The sequence below is a fragment of the Colossoma macropomum genome, unplaced genomic scaffold (genome assembly GCF_904425465.1).
Source record: "Colossoma macropomum unplaced genomic scaffold, Colossoma_macropomum, whole genome shotgun sequence".
Lineage (NCBI taxonomy): Eukaryota > Metazoa > Chordata > Actinopteri > Characiformes > Serrasalmidae > Colossoma > Colossoma macropomum.
The window spans coordinates 13,359,355-13,377,135 of NW_023494805.1; the positions used below are offsets into that span (position 1 = coordinate 13,359,355).

General features: G+C 37.2%; 3 protein-coding genes across 5 annotated transcripts; 2 read left to right on the top strand and 1 right to left on the bottom strand.

Moving 5' to 3' along the window:
• The first annotated feature begins 133 nt into the window (after positions 1-133).
• Positions 134-2,716, top strand: zgc:112271 (uncharacterized protein LOC553698 homolog). Its single transcript, XM_036597529.1, has 3 exons — positions 134-334; positions 897-994; positions 2,407-2,716. The coding sequence occupies exons 1-3, from the start codon at positions 272-274 to the stop codon at positions 2,504-2,506; spliced, it is 261 nt and encodes an 86-aa protein (XP_036453422.1). The 5' UTR covers positions 134-271; the 3' UTR covers positions 2,507-2,716.
• A 71-nt stretch (positions 2,717-2,787) lies between these two features.
• On the top strand, positions 2,788-8,817 carry LOC118826537. 3 transcript variants are annotated; one of them, XM_036597527.1, is made up of 4 exons: positions 2,788-2,973; positions 3,976-4,061; positions 4,631-4,780; positions 8,132-8,817. In XM_036597527.1, exons 1-4 carry the CDS (start codon positions 2,820-2,822, stop codon positions 8,567-8,569), a joined length of 828 nt encoding a protein of 275 aa, XP_036453420.1. In that variant the 5' UTR covers positions 2,788-2,819; the 3' UTR covers positions 8,570-8,817. The 3 variants fall into 3 exon arrangements, with proteins under 3 accessions (XP_036453420.1, XP_036453421.1, XP_036453418.1); XM_036597528.1 differs by having other exon boundaries at positions 3,979-4,061; XM_036597525.1 differs by having other exon boundaries at positions 2,865-4,061.
• Positions 8,818-12,194: 3,377 nt separating this feature from the next.
• LOC118826150 (protein C-ets-1-like) lies at positions 12,195-16,686 on the bottom strand. The gene is made up of 6 exons (XM_036597038.1): positions 16,668-16,686; positions 15,739-15,858; positions 15,271-15,474; positions 13,432-13,659; positions 13,183-13,301; positions 12,195-12,419 (listed from the first exon to the last, which is right to left on the bottom strand). The coding sequence occupies exons 1-6, from the start codon at positions 16,684-16,686 to the stop codon at positions 12,195-12,197; spliced, it is 915 nt and encodes a 304-aa protein (XP_036452931.1).
• Between the last annotated feature and the right edge of the window lie 1,095 nt (positions 16,687-17,781).

Below are 17,781 nucleotides of genomic sequence, written 5' to 3' on the forward strand. Positions count from 1 at the left end.
TCATGAACTGGCTCGGCTATAAGGACCAGATAAGGACCCTTGTTCGCTCTCGCGAATGCACAGCTCTCAATCTGATTGGCCGTCGATATGTATGAGGGCGTGGTCGTATCGATTTCCAACGCGTTCATTGGATATTTTCACTCAAGTGCCCGCCTCCTTAGGTCACCCGGCACTTGGGCTGAAAATTCCTGCTGAAGCTTTTCATGCTAAATTATCTCTCTCTGCTCAGTGAAGAGGAGCTGTAAACAAAGCGCGAGCTGTTTAGACGGAGATGGCGATCACCACAGAGCTCATTCGTGAAAAACTGATCGCCGAAATTGGTGCAGTACACGTGGTACGTGAGGGACTACAACTGCTGACTGTATCAGCGAGAATAGTGATCATGGTCCTACCATCAGACTGTGACGTTACTCATGTGCACTTTAAAAAAGATGGCTCTTTAAGGGCTCTTTAGTAAATGAAATGGTTCTACTTAGTTCTGTATGGAACCATTTCATGCTTAAATGGTTCTTTGCATGGTGAAATGATTCTTCAGATTGATGGAGAATGGAGAATGTGTTGTGCAAGGTTGTATACAGAAACTTTTTGAAAACAGTTCTGTATAACACCAAGAAGCGTTCTTCTATTGTTACTAGCTTGTCATCAGAACAATAATAAAAACCCTTTTTGGTGCTATGTAGAACCATTTTCAGAAAAGTTCTATAGAACCTTATACAACACATTCTCTATCAATCTGAAAAATGTTTCTATTTAGAACCACAGCCAGCATGAAATGAACTCATGGTTCTAAATAGGACCATTCCCTTTACTAAAGAACCCCTGAAGAACCATCTGTTTTATGAGCGTACAGCACTGCGTCTTTGCTCTGTGTTTATATATGCTCATTTCTGCCTTAGGAAGTAGAAGACACTTCTCCAAACAGATGTGCTGCTAGTTTTAAGGTCCTTGTAGTTTCCCCTCAGTTTGAAGGAAAACCACTGTTGCAGAGGCACAGGTAAGATGTTGGAGAATATAGCTGGGAACAGCGATCAGTTGTATAACAATGGGCACAGGGCATAGACCTCAATATTGTTTCCATAAATGTTGGAAATATGTACTACGTGTTCAGAAATCACAATTATGTCTGACAGCAAGAACAAAAGAATTCTCAAAAAATGTATAATTTAGAGTAGTGCTGCCTGAAGTTTGGCCTACAGGCCTAAGTTGGCCCATTAGGATGTTTTATTTGGCCTGCAAAAATTAACCCTGATCCCACCCCATCACCCAATGAGGGGACAAACATTTTTGTACTATATAATTTTTATGCAGTAAATATCAATTTATCTTTTAAATTTGTAATTATTGTATTTCAGTAACAAAATTTAGCGTACTATTGCAAAATACATAAAGGCTCAAATTGAAACCTACCTACCTTCTTTATTTGTATACTGTTTTGCCTTTCTGGCTTTTGACCCACCTTAAACATTACACTTTGGCCCTCCAAGACAAGAAGTTTGGGTTTCCTGAGTGTGTGCAGAAGGAGTATGAAACCTTATAAATGAGCGTTCATCAAAGGGAAGTATAGTTTATAAATTGAGCTGCTGTTATTTGCGGTTTCTGTCGCCCACTCTTTTTTCCTTTTGAGTAGGTGTACAAATACGTCTACAATGTCTTACCAGAAATGAGCTAACAAATGTCATACATCAAAGTGAGTAAATATCCACTATGCATTCATGTTTTCCAGCTCATAGAGAGCTGTTTAGAAAAGGATAGAGATGTGAAGGGCTAAAACGCTGATCATGGACCTATAGATGGTCATTCATGGATGAGAGACTTAGAATACAAGAATACAAAGGCAATTTGTTATGGATGCTTGTCGGCAACTCCAGGGTACCATTTTTCACTTGTGTGAGTCAAGAATGGGCTCAGTCTGGCAAAGCTGTCTTAAGTATTGGCTGTGTCATTGGGAGATCGCAAGTTCAATCCCTGGCGATGCCACAGCCATCTGTGGCCGTGAGTCAAAGAGAACATACTGGGTGGGTCATATGGTCCTCCCTCTCCCCTCATCATGTAGCATGATGCTAGCCGTTGCAGACATCTGTTGGCTAATGTAACAGAATAAGCAGTTAGCATTCTCCTCCGAGTGTGCTAAACTGTCCAGTGAGGCAGTTCAAACAGGTGTGGTGGTTGGCTTCACCTGACTCAAAGGAAGCTTATGCCAGCCTTCACATCCCCCAGTGTTGTCAGTATTGTGTGACTGGGGGAGACTTAAATTGGGAGAAAATTGGAAAAAAATGCCCAAAAATGTACGAATAACTGTACTAATAATAAAAAATACTGAATACCAGATTACGTAAGCCGGATGTAATAAGCCTGGGTTACTAGACTAAATTACTCACTGACCTTGTGTATGTGTTTGTTCTTTAGGATGGTGAACACTTGCCTTGCTAATGAACTGAAAGAGATACATGCTTTTGAGCAGAAGACCTTGACGCCAGAGCAGTGGGAAAAACAGAAACAGCAGTGACACATACATACACATGCGCACACACACACACATAGTATTCACATTCTAATCTGAAAATATTTTATGTTACAATAATCCAGTCTTTGCTTTACCTTCATATTTCAAATAAACATTATTAAGAACACAGTTGCTGAGAAACTAAGGTAAACTGGAACATGATATTTGTATGAATAAAGGAAAGTTTCATGTACTTCATCTGTTGAGTAAGAACTGTGGGTGCGTGTGACTTTTATTTTCACTTCAGCCTCTTTAGGGGCGGTACTGTTTTCCATTTAACCATTCAAGTTTGTCTCGACTGAGGAGCTCAGAGAAAATGGAGAAAATATCTACGGTATTTAAAAAGACACAGAATGTTTTAAGAGAGAAACTGAGAAATAAACGTGTGGGACATCGACGTGATCATAATGCTGCTACTCAACAAGTAGAGGAGAAGACAGGTCCTAGTTCAGATAGTTTAGGACAAAAAGGTAAGCATCTAAGTTTGTCATTCATTTGGTTTTTACTGATGTAGTAAAAGACAAGTCTTTCAAAATGATAAGTAGTTGACGTCCTTTGTTAATAAAAGATTATATTTAGAGTTTTTCAATGTAAAAACTTGAAGTAAAAGTGAAAATGTGGCGTATGTGATGTGTTTGTCACCTTTTGAAACTGAAGGAATTTCCCCAGGTGGCAGATGATTGGGTGTAACTGCCAGGCTTGGAGATGCAATGATAGTGTGTTTTTGTTTTAACATTCCAGCAGCATGCCTGCAACTAGATGGAGCAGAAGCACAAAATGACCTACTGTCACAAAGTTGTCACAAGTTGTGACAGTTTTCTACTTATTAGTTTGCCAGGTCATTATTAATTGTTAATTACATGTATCATACAGGAATGTTAAAGGAGCTGAGATTCACTTCAAATACATTGACCAGCCACTTTATATAAGTGGATATAATTAATTAATCTAATGACATGAGTGAAACAACAAATTTAAACAGACTGCTGCACAGTTTCCATATGTGGACTAGTTAGTGAATGGTATGTTTTGAACTCCTATCAGTGTTTACATATGACTTCAAGCTCCTTTATTTAAAAAAAGCAAGAGAAAATTTTAATTGATGTGGGTCATTTAAAGTGTACAAAGAATCAACCATGTCATCTCTGACTACATGAGGACAAATGCATCTATGGATATTATCCTTTTAGCAAGGACTCCCTTGAAAAGAGGGAGTATTAGATTTTCCTCCCTATTACATTTTTACATCAGGTTACCTTAATCAGCTAATAGCATTTAAATGAGGTTGGACATGTATACAAAGAAAAAAAGTACTCTAGAAAAATGTACCATTTTAGATCCTAAAAGAAACACATATTCTAATCTTTACCCTGTAAAAGAGTGTTTCCTTACAAAGTTACCTCTACATTTAGCAAATGAACATAGTGAGAGGTTATGTAATGTTTGTGTCTTAATTTTGGCTGTGTGTCCAGGAGCTGGTGTCCATCCACAGAGCCCATGTGGACATATCGTCAAATCCTCAAGTCTCATTTATATGGCAAATCAGTGCCTAAAGAAAGTGAGTGTGAATGTATGTGTGCAGAAAAACATGTATCTCCAAAATGGTAACTTTACAGGACAGGGCAAATACATTCCTTACTTTCAATGTAAAAAGATTTTATTCCAAGCCATTTTGGAGCATTTCTATGAACTTTTTATAAAATGGAAAAGATCAAATTGTGTAGAAAGATAAAAATCTTAAAAAATGGACATATTACATCACGTAAACTACATGGCTAAATAATGACAAACTAGCCTCAAGCTGCATTGAATTGTTAAGTAATCTCAAGTAAACTTGCTTAAATGGTTTCTGATACTGTCATTTTTGAAATACATACTGTAATTCATAGAGTAATTTATGAAAATGAACAAAATATATGTTGAATAGCTAAAAGCAGCAGTAACAGGCATCTTGAAGACTGTATTTAGTCTATACTTCTTTCTAAAACATATACAGTCTCACATCATTTTAGTTTTGTTCCAGTGCAATATCTGAAGATGTATTGGTAGATTTGGGATAAGTGGAACATTATGTACATTTGATATTGGGATGAATCATTACTTTCCTGTCTTCGTTTTTCCTTTTAGAAAAACCTAGACTTCAGTTGTCCAGTGTGCGAGGAAGAGTGGAGCTGGTCTCAGGTCAGAGGTCAGCTCCAGCTCTCTCAGGCTCAGACTGTGATTCTGGACACACAGGTCAACCGCATCATACAGGACCTGCCTGACATTTACAAGAAGGTGAGTTACTGAGCTACATTGTTTATCTTATCTACAAAAACCCATTTCAAACTGATTAAAAGGAGACATCCCTCCATCACTTAGGACATAAGAAACTATTCATAGGAAACATTGACTTTTTGAGACAGAGTTGATTGGATATCATTGTGAAATGCTCTACGCTCTGTACAAAACTGAAAAGATAAGCTATTGTGGTGGTGTTAATACAGTGCTGACTTTAACTGAGCTCCACCACATTATCTCTAGGCCTGGATGCATGACTAATATCAGTGGTGTGAAGACAGATGTTTTATTCATACATGCTAAATGTGTGTGTAATGTTGGCTGATGCGTGACTTAATATGCAGATACCCCCCACTGCCTCACATAAAGACAGCAGAGATTGTAGCCTCAAGGAGGCTTTTAGTCCTGTGCTTATGAATCACACACAGAGTGCTCTCACATAAAGAGAATGTGTTAAATGGCTTTAATTCAAATTTCTATTGATTTATTTTCTTGTACTAAATGAATTAAGCTCCTACTGAGAACTGAGGCACCAATGATATCCAGCATGAACAAAACACAGTTCTGTAAAGTTCAGTTTATTCCTACGAACATGACCTGCTCCTTCTGTTTTGTAGTGGAGAAAGATTTACACTAGATTTTTGTGTCACTTTTAGTATTTGACAGATTACCCAATCAGTGGCGAACTGTGACTATTAGAGCTAGGCCTTCAGTTTCAGCCATAAATGTCAAAACATGATCAAAAAGCTGTTAGTGGGATTCTAGTAGTATGATAACACTAAAGTTCATACATATCAAACATATTTTGGCTGTTCTAGATTAAACATGGACATTTAAAGCTTGTAAAAAACATTCTATGTTTTGTTTGAAGCTTGTAACAGAGATAACAAGCAGTTTTTTTGTAGACTTTTTCATGAAAAAGTCCTGACACAGAGTAGCCAATGTTTTCCATTTCAAATAACTGACTGAAATGCATTGCTCAGGCTACCACTTACACTCAGTGACGTATCTAAGACTTCCAAATGTGCCTAGAGGTTTTTCTTTCACAAAATTGGTCCCATTGGAAATCAAAATGTGGTTGGTTGATTTCATTGTCAATTTCAAATTATGTTAATGGATGATTTGACATGTAGGTCCTTCAATTCAGCTCCTGAACTCCTAAGTAATGGGTGAGCTTCTTCACTGCATCTTCCTAGAAAAGAAATCCCCCAAAGGACAATTTTCAAGATTTTAATTTTTCTTTTCAGTCAAAACTTATCAATGAAATAAGAATATTACTACAATACTTGCAGAGTTTAAATAAAACAGGCATGTCTCAAGTGTATTTCCAAATAGGCACAGATAAATACTGAAGTTACTTCATGTGTATTCACCTTTTAAAAGGTTACATCATCATTTGTGTCCATTGTGTGTACTGGGGCTACATAAAAGGCTGAAAATGTGTTGTAAGCAGTGTGTTCTAAAAACGGTTGACACATCTGTTTGTGAAAGGGCGCCATTCCTGCCATAGCAGGTGGTCTCATAGCAAGGTCACAGCAGGTTCCACTCAGTCTGGAAGAAGAAGTTATTTAAAGCTAAGATTACATTGTATGAGATCTAGCTTGATTAGAGTCATAATCCATTCTGGAACATGTCCATTTTGGGTTGATGACTAGCACAGAAAATGGAAAAGGTTGTGAGCAGCACATACTTTAATTTCCTGCCTCCTCAACTACTTTCAGGCCTGTTGTGTTTTTGTTCTCAACACAAACAAAAATAATGATGCATGGATATAAATCTCAGTGCATCTATACTACTGCACCTTTCAAGTTCGATTAAAAATGCCAGCACTTCACATTCTCTAGCATGATTATGCTGTAACAACATTTTACAACATAGCTCCTGTATGAATTACTGTTGAAGAGATTTTTCTCTTTTTTAGACTGTTTAAATGCTTATGGGTGCAGTATAGTGTATGCTGGTTAAACCACTTTTCACTTTTTTAAAGTGAAATTTCCACCTGATTTGGAGGCCTGTCTGTAGAACTGTGGTGGAATATATTTCGATAGAAATGTGTATGTATTTACAAAATCAGAAGCGAACTAAATTTTCATGTCAACATTTGTAAGCTTTGTTGTGTTTAAAGGAGCAATATGTATTATGCTGCAACCTGTCAAATTCATACTCCACACTCCAAACAAATAAGGGGCAACATATCACCCTCCCTTATCACTCCTCCCCTGTTTACTATCCAGTCTAGAAGAAATGTTGCGAGTTCAAACTTCATCCTTTTACTCTCCAAGAGCTGTCTCCAGTTGTGGAAAGCAATGCCAATGATAACTCTTGTTTTGCTTCTTTTTATGACACTTCTTTTCTCTTCACTTCAGCCGTCATTGCATTTACTCAAAGTCCTTATAGGTTTACTATTCTTTTCATTGGCTTTGTGTCCTATAATGGTCTACCAAGGGGTGTTATACCTTCAACCTGATTGACAAGAGGTTAGAATATGCCCTTGGGGCAGTGCTAGTTCTTCATCCTCTCATGTTGGACTGATAGGAGACTCGACTCTGCAGTGACTCATTATCGCCTCTTGAGGTACCAAGAGGGCTGGGGCTAGCTGGTTAGCATGCTAACATTAGTAGATATCTCTGCAACACAATACATGCAACACAATACATAGACATCTTTGACAAAACTGCTATTTCTTCACATTCTGGTGACAATTTAGTTCATTTTGGAATGTTTTAAACTAAACATCTTACAAATTACACTTTTAAAAGCTGTTTTATTTAGGAAGTTGTGCACATTTTTTGGTATCAAGAAAGCTGCAGTTGTGCTGTTTGTTTTTTTCTTGGCATGCATTTCTTTGTGGAGGGTGTGAATTGTTTTTAATGAAAGGGGGTTCTCACACTTTCCATTTCACCCCTCATTGCTCACTATCAGCTCAACACAGAGTCACAACATTTCACACGCAGAAAGCCAACAGTATCCTAGTTAATCTATTTGATTACATTAATTAAAAATATCAATCAAATATCAAGTTCCATTCCAAGTTGGGTATTGCGTGACTCTAAATATCTAGTATGCATTCTCCATTTTTTTGGGCTCTTTAAAAATCTCCAAAGACAGTTGGAAGATGTGAGATTTTTTATTTGTTGTAAAATTTGTGTAGAGTAGACTTGTTCAAGGTGAGTGAGCTGTGGAGCACCAAATATGGATACTACTGTCTTTATCCCTTAGGAGTTGTATTCATTGTGAAACTTTTTTGAAAGCAAAAATGTACAACCATCTAATTTCAGTAAATGTAGCATATTATGCAGAATCTCTGTATTTTTTACTACTTATGATCATAACTTCTCTCTACTGCAGTGTCCAGTTTGTTTGAGTATCCTGCGTCGCCCTATGGACAGTGCTCGGCGCCCCTGCCCTTACTCCAGCTGTGTGCACTGTCCTCACACTCATCACTTCTGCTGGTCCTGTCTCGCCCCGTGGGTCTTCCCTAACGCTGCCAGCTCCGGTCAGTGCAGCAACCGATCCTGTCATGTAGTGGCCACCCTGCTGGCATGTGAGACTGTGACGGATGCTGGCAGTTCAGTTCTGGGCTGCCCTGTGTTTCGGGCTTGTCCTCAGTGCTACACACTCATCACACCCCAGCCGGACTGTAAATTTGTTTTGTGCCCTGAATGCTTTCATCGCTTCTGCTACATCTGCCTGGACAGTGAAACAGAATGTGCAAAGAGAGAAGATCCCTACCAGAGTCCAGCCTGTAAGAAACCCAGAGCAGAACGCCAGAAATTCATCACATAAATACAATCTATAGAAGGTTCTGTATACTATGGAATCATCTGATGTCCAGATGAGTTATTAGAAGGACATTACACTTTAAATGTTTGGAAGCACTTGTCATATTAATAACTCTTGTTACAGTCTTATGCAAAAAGTTTCAACACCCCAGTCAAATTACATGTTTTATTAATTTTCTAAATGAAAACAAGTTATTGCATCTACTACATGGAACAAACTTCTTAAAATTTTAGTGCACAATTTCTATATTTGAAAAAAAAAATGCATAAAATATAAAATGTATCATGACTTTTGCACAGGCCACATTTTATGTTTGTTTTCAGATATGATAAATTGAATTCGTCAAATAAACAGTAATTATGCATTATAATGTGCAGGAGTGTGTTCTCTGTGGAGGACCTTATTTGCAGTCAAAACAATGTCATTTGACCAGGGGTGCCCAAACTATTTTAATCTCTAATAACTAAACTGTAAAGTTGCAAACTAACCAGAAAGTATTTCAGCTGTTTTATTAAATATGTTAAGCTTTGGGGGAACAGCAAGAAGTTTTTAACTGATAAATAATGTACTGTAATTATCTATTTATTGTAATTTCTTCATTTTTGACAGCTTCCTACAAAATGAATGTACAGAGCACTAGCATCACATGTAGCTGCCACAAAAGTGGTGAATGTTACCAGTGGTAAAAATGTTCTTGGACGATGGTGGGTTGAATTTACAGTGGGGGAGAGGGCAGGAAAAAATGTATTTGAAGATACACACAGTGTTTCGATCTTTGAGATTTTGAATCATATCACCTTTGTAAGCTCTGCTGTGGTCAGTTAGCATCACCTACTATTTGTCATTAGACAGTCCACAGATCTTTCAGAATTTTAGCGTACTTTACTGTGGGCAGGGTTGCCAGGTCCAGCTAGAATCGCCAGTCCTAAATTTGCTTGAAAGCCATCCAACAGAAGCTGAAACTTTAATTTTCTCCTGGACTGCACTTTCTAACTAGCTCAATCTGACAGGAAAATACCGCAAACCTAGAAATCCTGACAGCAAGTGTGAGTGCTATATCACACAGTCAATAGCATAAGTTAGAGCCCCCAATTCTAAATAATACTATCTGTAGGTACTCTCGTAGTGTGTAAATGTCACGTATGGATGAAAATATTGATAATAGGCATCTTAAATGATATCATATTAATGCAACTAGGTTAAAGCCGGTGGTTGTTTCACATAGGTGATGGTTTTTGTCCTTTTATTTATTTATTTTTTGACTGGGAGAATGGCATCCTCTCAAATCAAGCCCTGAATATGATTGAAAACAGTGATTTCCAGCTTCTGTAAGGTAGTAAACAGAGCAGGTTGTGATTTTCTTACTGGTACCTCTCTTCCTTTTTTGGTCAGTATGTGCTGGTGTTTTACCAATGAAGGATGTTTACACTATATATGAATAAAGCTTTTAACCTTTTAGACAAGTTGACATATTCTGGATTAAAGACTTCATGGAGAGTGAATCAAGCGTCCCCTTATGAATTTACACACTGTGTGTGTGTGATACAGAGAGAGAGAGAGAGAGAGAGAGAGAGGGTGAGCAAGAGCACACACCCACTTATAGCACTTTTAAGAGAGCTGGGATTACTTCTGCCACTTTCCCTCTCATGAGCTCTGGCCATGTGGAAAATCACAGCTAGTGGGTGAGGGGCAAGAGACAGAGAGATTCAGAGAAAATAACAGTGTCCATGTCTCCCAGTGTGTGTTTCCCCAGCTTTCCTTCCACCCCTCCACACACATGCGGCATTTTACTAACCTTTTTTTTATTAAAAGTTACTGTTGTTTGTATATTCTTGTTGTGCCACATGAAAAAACATCCTTTACATTTTTGCGAGCTTTTATCAGAGGCTAACTAAACATTAGAGCTAGGCTTTCAGTTCACACCATAAATATCAAAGCTTGGTCCAAACTGAGAAAATAAGCACCCCTATGGGATACTATTAGTATGTTAGCGCTAACCTAACAGCGATTCACATTAATATTTATTGGCCCATTTTAGATGAAATATGGACATTTAAAAGTCATTCCCAGTTTCCATGGACCCACCTTTCTTGGCTGCAGCCTAGCTTTTAGAATGCAGCTCTAGAGTGATGTTTTTCACTCAAAATTGTAAATCAAATGTGACATTTTCAATTGGTTGATTCATCTGTCAGTTTCTAATTATACCAGTGGTTGATCTGGCGTGTCAGGACTTCAGTTCAGCTCCTGAAATCATAACCATTAAGAGAGGTGGCTTGGCTGTATGTACCTAGACACCACAGAGAAAAAAAAATCCTGATTGGATCATTGTCCATTGGCCAATTCAAGAATTGAACCCTTTTGTTTCCAACTAAAGCATAACAATTAAAAAAGAGCATTACTACTATACTTAGCAATTTTTACTTCACCAAAATCTGAGGCCTTCTCTGAAGACCTACAAGGCCCGGACAGTTCCCCTCTGGAAAACAGACTCAAAGCTGTCAATACAGAATGCAAATCAAATATAAATATAATTCAATAATGACTTCATTGAATATGTAATTAAATATGCATTTACTATTGAATAGTATAGCAAAAGTAGGGTAATATCTCTCAATTTCCAAGGTTTAACGTCCCTTCAGATAAACACTCATTCTTAATGATTTCTGTCCAGAACTTTCCATGAGTCACTAACACACACTCCCTCCTCCTCTCTGCTTGTTTGTCCTGCACTCAAGCTTGATTATTACAGAGGCGTAAAGATCAGGCTGGTGAGCAGCAGAGTGCTCATCATTTACAATCCATTAGCACAACTCTCCGCCATACCGCTTCTTTCACATGTTACAGTGGAAAGTGTTTTTATTTACTATTTCTGAACAATCATTGACCACATATTTGCACATACACAACTGCACTATTCATTCGAATAAAAAACCAACAGCCGAGTTTTATTTAATGCTACAGTGTAAAGCATGTTATCCGCCCATTAAGACACCAGTGCCGCTGCATTCTTCAAATACATAATATAATATATTAATGTACTAATTGACTTACCTTTACCAGAAAAGGCAAAACCCCTTACCTTTTAAAGAAAGTTCTTGCAAAGAGATTTAACTTCAAGTCATTTTGGACCATTTCTATTGGTCTTTGACAGTAAATGAATGAGTGAATGAATGAATGAATGAATGAATAAACAAATAAATAAATAAATAAATGAATAAATAAATAACCAACCTAAATAGAGAATCCAGAATTCCATCATGAATACTCACAGCTATTTTGAACCAATCTTCTCTATCTTTAACACTAAAATGATTGGTTAGGTTTTATATACAAAAGTTCTACATATAAATGCAATTTCAAACTTTTGTAAGAGCTCAGTAATTGGTCTAAATCCTTAAATGAGACTCTGTAACCAACATATGTCACTGTAGCTCTTTTAGTTGTTTTCTGGCTGGTATATCTGAAAATACCTCAAATTTGGTCACATTCCAAACTGTAAACACCCACCGTGACACATTTGCTCACAAGAAGCCTAGGTTATTACAAATGACAACAGCAGATTCTGTACCAGGAGCACCATTATTTTCTTAATCTTACATGCAGTTCCTCTGTCCAAGTGGTGACCTCATCACTCAGAGCCTTCATTAGCATTAGAAGGCACATCCAGCATGGCATGAAGTTCCCCAGGCTCGTAACCCAACAGGCCCTGTAAGTTGCAGACAAATCGGTAGACGTAGCGTTTGCCGGCGGTTTTGTGGATGATGTTTTTGTCATAATAGTAGCGCAATCCTCGACTCAGCTTTTCATAATTCATCTTGGGCTTGTTCTTACGCCGGCCCCACAGCTGAGCTACCTGTGACACAACATGAAAATGGATTAAGATAAAATTGGTCATTTCAAATAACTCCTACTTGCTAAACATATAATTATTCATAGAAGGCATACATGTTCATATTTAATATTTTGCCTTTAAGTCAACTTATAACATTTAAATGGATTTATGTACCAAAAACAGTCGAAATTCATTTTTGCACAAGCATTTTACAACCTCTATTTATCCATTAGAACTAAACAAAGTTTAATTTGAGTCTATGTTTTTAAGACTGATTTATTTAAACAATGTCTGTATTGACTGGCTGACACCTTTACATGTGAAATGAATGGACAACCATATGCAAAAGTTTGAACATCCCTGGTCAAATGTCATGTTTTGCTGATTTTATATATTAAAATAAATTAACACATCCTCACTTAAATATGGCACAATTTCTATTTACTTGCTGGAAAAAAAACATAAAATCTAAAATGTGCCATGATTTAAAATTTTAAATTAATTAAATCAAATGCACCATATTGAACTCTAAGCAGGCAGTTTCGCAGCTATATATTGACTGAATGTCTTAAAGCTTTGTTTACAAACTACTTCAAACTCTATTACATGATAAATCAAGGAAAATGCAGTTTTCCATGATATGGGCCATTTAAAGGATATGTACAGAATGCGCTTGTTCTACAAAATGTATATAAAGTAAATATACCAGTAATTCATCTGTAATATACAGTATTGTGGACTTTTGATACGCTACTCAGGGAACTAATAGTGTTAAAAGCTTGACCTCATCAGGGTCTGTCAGTTTGAATTCCCATCCATCTCCTGTCCAGCTGATGACTGACTGACAGCTGCGATCTGTGAGCAGCTCCAACAGAAACTGCCAGAGCTGAATGGGTCCACTTCCTGTTGGATAAGAAACAGCATGGACAGCATTCTGCTGAGTGCCTGAGAGAAAGGACCATTCTACTCAGCAGACAGAGCAAGAATGCAAAGAAATAGTGTAGAACTGTTACTAGCTGTTTCAATGTCACACCTGTGTATCCTGCTAGAACAGCTGCTGGCACCACTGCGCTGCTCAAGTTGCCTTGCTCCCTCACAAATTCTTTAAAAGTTATATGAGAGTGAGCTGAATGAAGGAGGAGCTCTTTACACACTGACTCCTCCCCCTGCTGGAACTCAAGTGGTGGTGGGCCGACCCATGCAGTGGACGTGGTTACCCTCAGCTCTTCACAGTCCAGGGATTCCTCTTCAATAGTACAATCTGACAAAATAAAGATGCAGATAAAACCAACAACACTGGAAGACTGGAAACAGTTATTAGGATTAATATTATAAAGGCCTCCCAACTGAGCATCTCAGAAGTGCTTAATATTTTTGGGAAATAATGCCATTGTGTCCAATAGATAATGTGCAAAATGTTATATTCTTTTGTTTGAGATATAGACATAAAGTCTTTAAAAATTTGGTCTTAAAGGGGAATTCCACCATTTTTTAAAATTTCTACATAATCCAGTCATTGAGATGCTAACAAAGTTCATTTGGAGTTTTTTACAGCAGTGGTGAACCAGGGGTCACAGCGTCTACTATGCAAATATAGCCATTTATTTACTATCCAAATTGACCAGTGAACCTACACGTGTCCTCTGAGTTTTTAGATGTAATGTTGTAATAATGAAACTGTAAGCTGTAAATCTGAAAAAAAGCCTTCTTTGGTTCTATATGGCACCAAAAGGATTCTTCTACTGTTATAATGTCAAGCTTGTAACAATAGAAAAACCCTTTGTGATGTTATATAGAACCATTGCCTTCACTAAAGAACCTTTGAAGAACCATTGTTTTTAAGTGTGTTGCACTTAAATCTGCCAAACTGAGATTTGTCCATCAGACTGCCAGGTAGTGAAGCGTGATTAATCACTCCAACATGTTTCCACACTCCAGATTCAAGTGGACGCGTGTGTGAAACTCATAGTTCTAAACAGAACCATTGCCTTCACTAAAGAACACTTGAAGAACCTTCTTTTTTCAAGTGTTTAGTCAAATCAAAAACACAATTTTTATCCATACTTCTGAACTGCCAGAGAGCTGCTGATGGCTCTGGGTGTCTGAAGGGATCCTTCCAGGTTCATCTGTGAGCAGTTCTGAAGTACTGGACTAACGGGTTCCAGTGAGAGGAGCTGCACCTTCTCCACAGTTTGGCTTGGTGTCTCTTTATCTGAACTACTCTCAGCATAGCTATCTAAGAAAGAATGTCGACAAAAAAAATTAGTGCCTGCAGGAAAATAAATGATTTCTAATCAAATGTAACATTCATTAAATGGTAATAAATAATTTATGGCACATTTATGACAGAATTCATTTGCACTGATGATTTACCTATACTCAGTTGTGACTGGCAAAGAGGAGATGAAGCATAGAGGACCAGAGGGGCAGGCTGGTCATATTCACTCTCTAAAACACACACATACACCTTTGTTTGTATGCACTCATACATCATACCTTTGTTGGGTCACATATATAAAGTACTGTGCAAACAATTTATCTTAGCAGTGAGTATGTTTTTGGCAGTAAAAACTACAAAAGATTAGAATTATTATAGTCCTATGCAAAAGTTTGGGTTGAGCTAAAACACTGACATACATAAAATCACTGCTCATTGTGTTAATGCTATTTGTATTTATTCTCATATTGGGGTTTTGCTGAGCAAATAAATACAAAAACACACCTTTGTTAGTTCTGACACTGTAGGCTACTCCTGTAAATCTATAATAAATGTTTTTGCTAGTCTCAATGCAGCTGTTTTCAAACTATTATGATACATAAAAACACAGCACTGGTATGACACACATTCAGACAGACTTGAGCGACTCTTTACCTTTATGCATAGTTTCTAGATGTTCCCATAGAATTTCTCCAGCAGTGCAGTCAGCAATCAGCTCCAGAAACATCTCTCTGTCCAGAGCGCAGAGTTTGCTTCCAGGCATATTCCTCAACTCTGAGTTTAGATTTCTCAAACCAAACTCAGCCTGGCACCAGTCCAACCAGTAACTGACCTCCCATTCTGACCACAACCGGGGGTCTGTACCAAACAAAGGAGACAAACAGAAGGTTCACTTCACGGTTTGGTATTAGAAGCTCCTTTTTAAAGTGAAGTTAGAAGAACTTCAAATGGTGAAATAAAGTCCTAAATGTGTGGAATCACTTCAAAGTCAAGAGCTTGTTTAATTCTAACATTTACAAAGCTACGTGGAACCCATTCAGAATTTTTGGACAAAACTCATGTTTTTGTGGGTTTATTTAAAAGAAAGATGACAGCTTCAGCTCAAAATGCTGACTGAGGTACCCTGAGGGAAATGAAGGCGGTTTCTCTCCTGTGTGAAGCCAGCGAAGGTGGCATGGAGCGCCTGCCCAAGCAGCTCTTTGCTGGTGGGGGTGAGGGGGGGCACCTCCAGACTGTCCGACTCTGGAAAAAAAATATATGATTTTGTTTTCCAATAAATTCTGCAGGAACACTGATCAAAAAATAAAGAGAAATCATTCAGTTTCAAAACATGACATAGACAAATGTGACAGATGTACCACCCACTTCCTCAGATGGTCAGATAAAGTAGTTTGTGTTCAATCTAACTACAAGTAGTCGGAAAATCCATTTCCGCTGTAGTCCTCATACAGTAAACCGGTAATGTACAGACATATGCAAAAGTTTACACATCTGCTACAGAGAACACACTTAATTATGGCTTTTTCTGCAAATTTTAGTGCATAATTTCTATTTATTTGCCAAGTTTAACTGCATTTTGTTTTATTTTTTCCCAACTTGTTTAATTCAGCAAATAAACAGTAATTGTGCATTAAAATGTGCAGAAGTGTGTTCTCTGTAGAGGATGTGTTAATTTGTTTTCACTTAGAAAATCAACAAAACATGTAATTTGACCAGGGGTGACCAAACTTTTGCATACGACTATATAATGTCGTTGCTGTAAGAAAACCTCATGACTCTAAAATAGTAACCTTTCAGGAAAAGGAGAATATGTTCTTAACTTTAATGTACATCAATGTAGTGAGACTTCCATGCAAAATGTTCATGCAATGTAAACAGTAGCTGGCATATTCAAATACAACAATATTGAGATGTCCACTAATATTTTTGAGTACTTTGAAAATATAAAATATTTGTTTTTTAATTCAGCCTCATACTTTCTACTCAAAGAACTCTACTTGCTTAAGGTGAATAAGACAGAAAGCAAGAGCGAGTAGGAAAAAAGACTTTACCATAGGAGATCCAGTCCATCCTGCCTTAGGAAGTTGGAGGGATGAAGTGGAAGAGATGAGAAGTAATAGGGCAGAGGGGGAGAGGAGTGGGGCTTAAATACAGCCTGGTGGGGTGACAGATTCATGTCAGTCTTATGAGTGTTGGGTGGGGGAATATATAAGTGGGATCAATAGCGAACAAAAATGATACATCAAATTAAACACAAATTCTGTATCTACACCTACTCTTATATGTATGTGTACATACACATAAGACTAGGACTGGGTATTTTTTGATACTGATACCAATTTCATTAATTTGACTTTGAATCTGATTCCTGAACAATACAATAGAATTTGTTTTTTTTTTTAAACAAAAAACAGAAGTCAAAGGTGCTACATTGCTATAAAACATCTTTGAAAAAATAAACCATAAAAATGTATAATGTGTAATGTATAATTGTTATATAAATACTATATATAAAAGATATATCTGTGCATCTATACTACAATATAGTTTTACAAAAATAAAATGGCATGAGTATCTTTTTTTTACAAATCTTAAAGGGGAATTCCACTTTTTTTTCAAGATATCTACATTATTCAATCATTGAGATGTAAGCAAAGTCATTCAGCATGCCAAGATGTGAAATCGTGCATTGTAGAGACTCTTATTTCTTTATAGTGAAAGAAACCAAAGGATTGCAAATATAACAAATATCTAAATATTTTTAGTGAACTTAATGTCTTCTGAGTGTTTGTACGTAAAGTTAATGATTAATGATTAAAGTTAATGAAGGCCAAAATCTGATTTCAAAACTACCGTACAACTTCAGACATCAGGCCACATATTCCTAACTATTTAATGTGTTTTCTGTTTTCTTTGAGGAAGCTTTTAGAGGAATTAAATGCTTTGGCTGTCTGGTTCCTATCACCATCACTGTAAACAATTCAGACTTAAGTTTATCTACAACAGAGCATTTCACATCAAACCACTCTGAATTAAAAACTGGTGGAATTCCCCTTTAGGTCTAAGTATTATATAGATTTTAAGAAGCACTGACATTCATACCCATACAGAATGTAAAGTAAACCACCAGACAGCAGTCTAGATTTGACACTGAATTTTTTATAG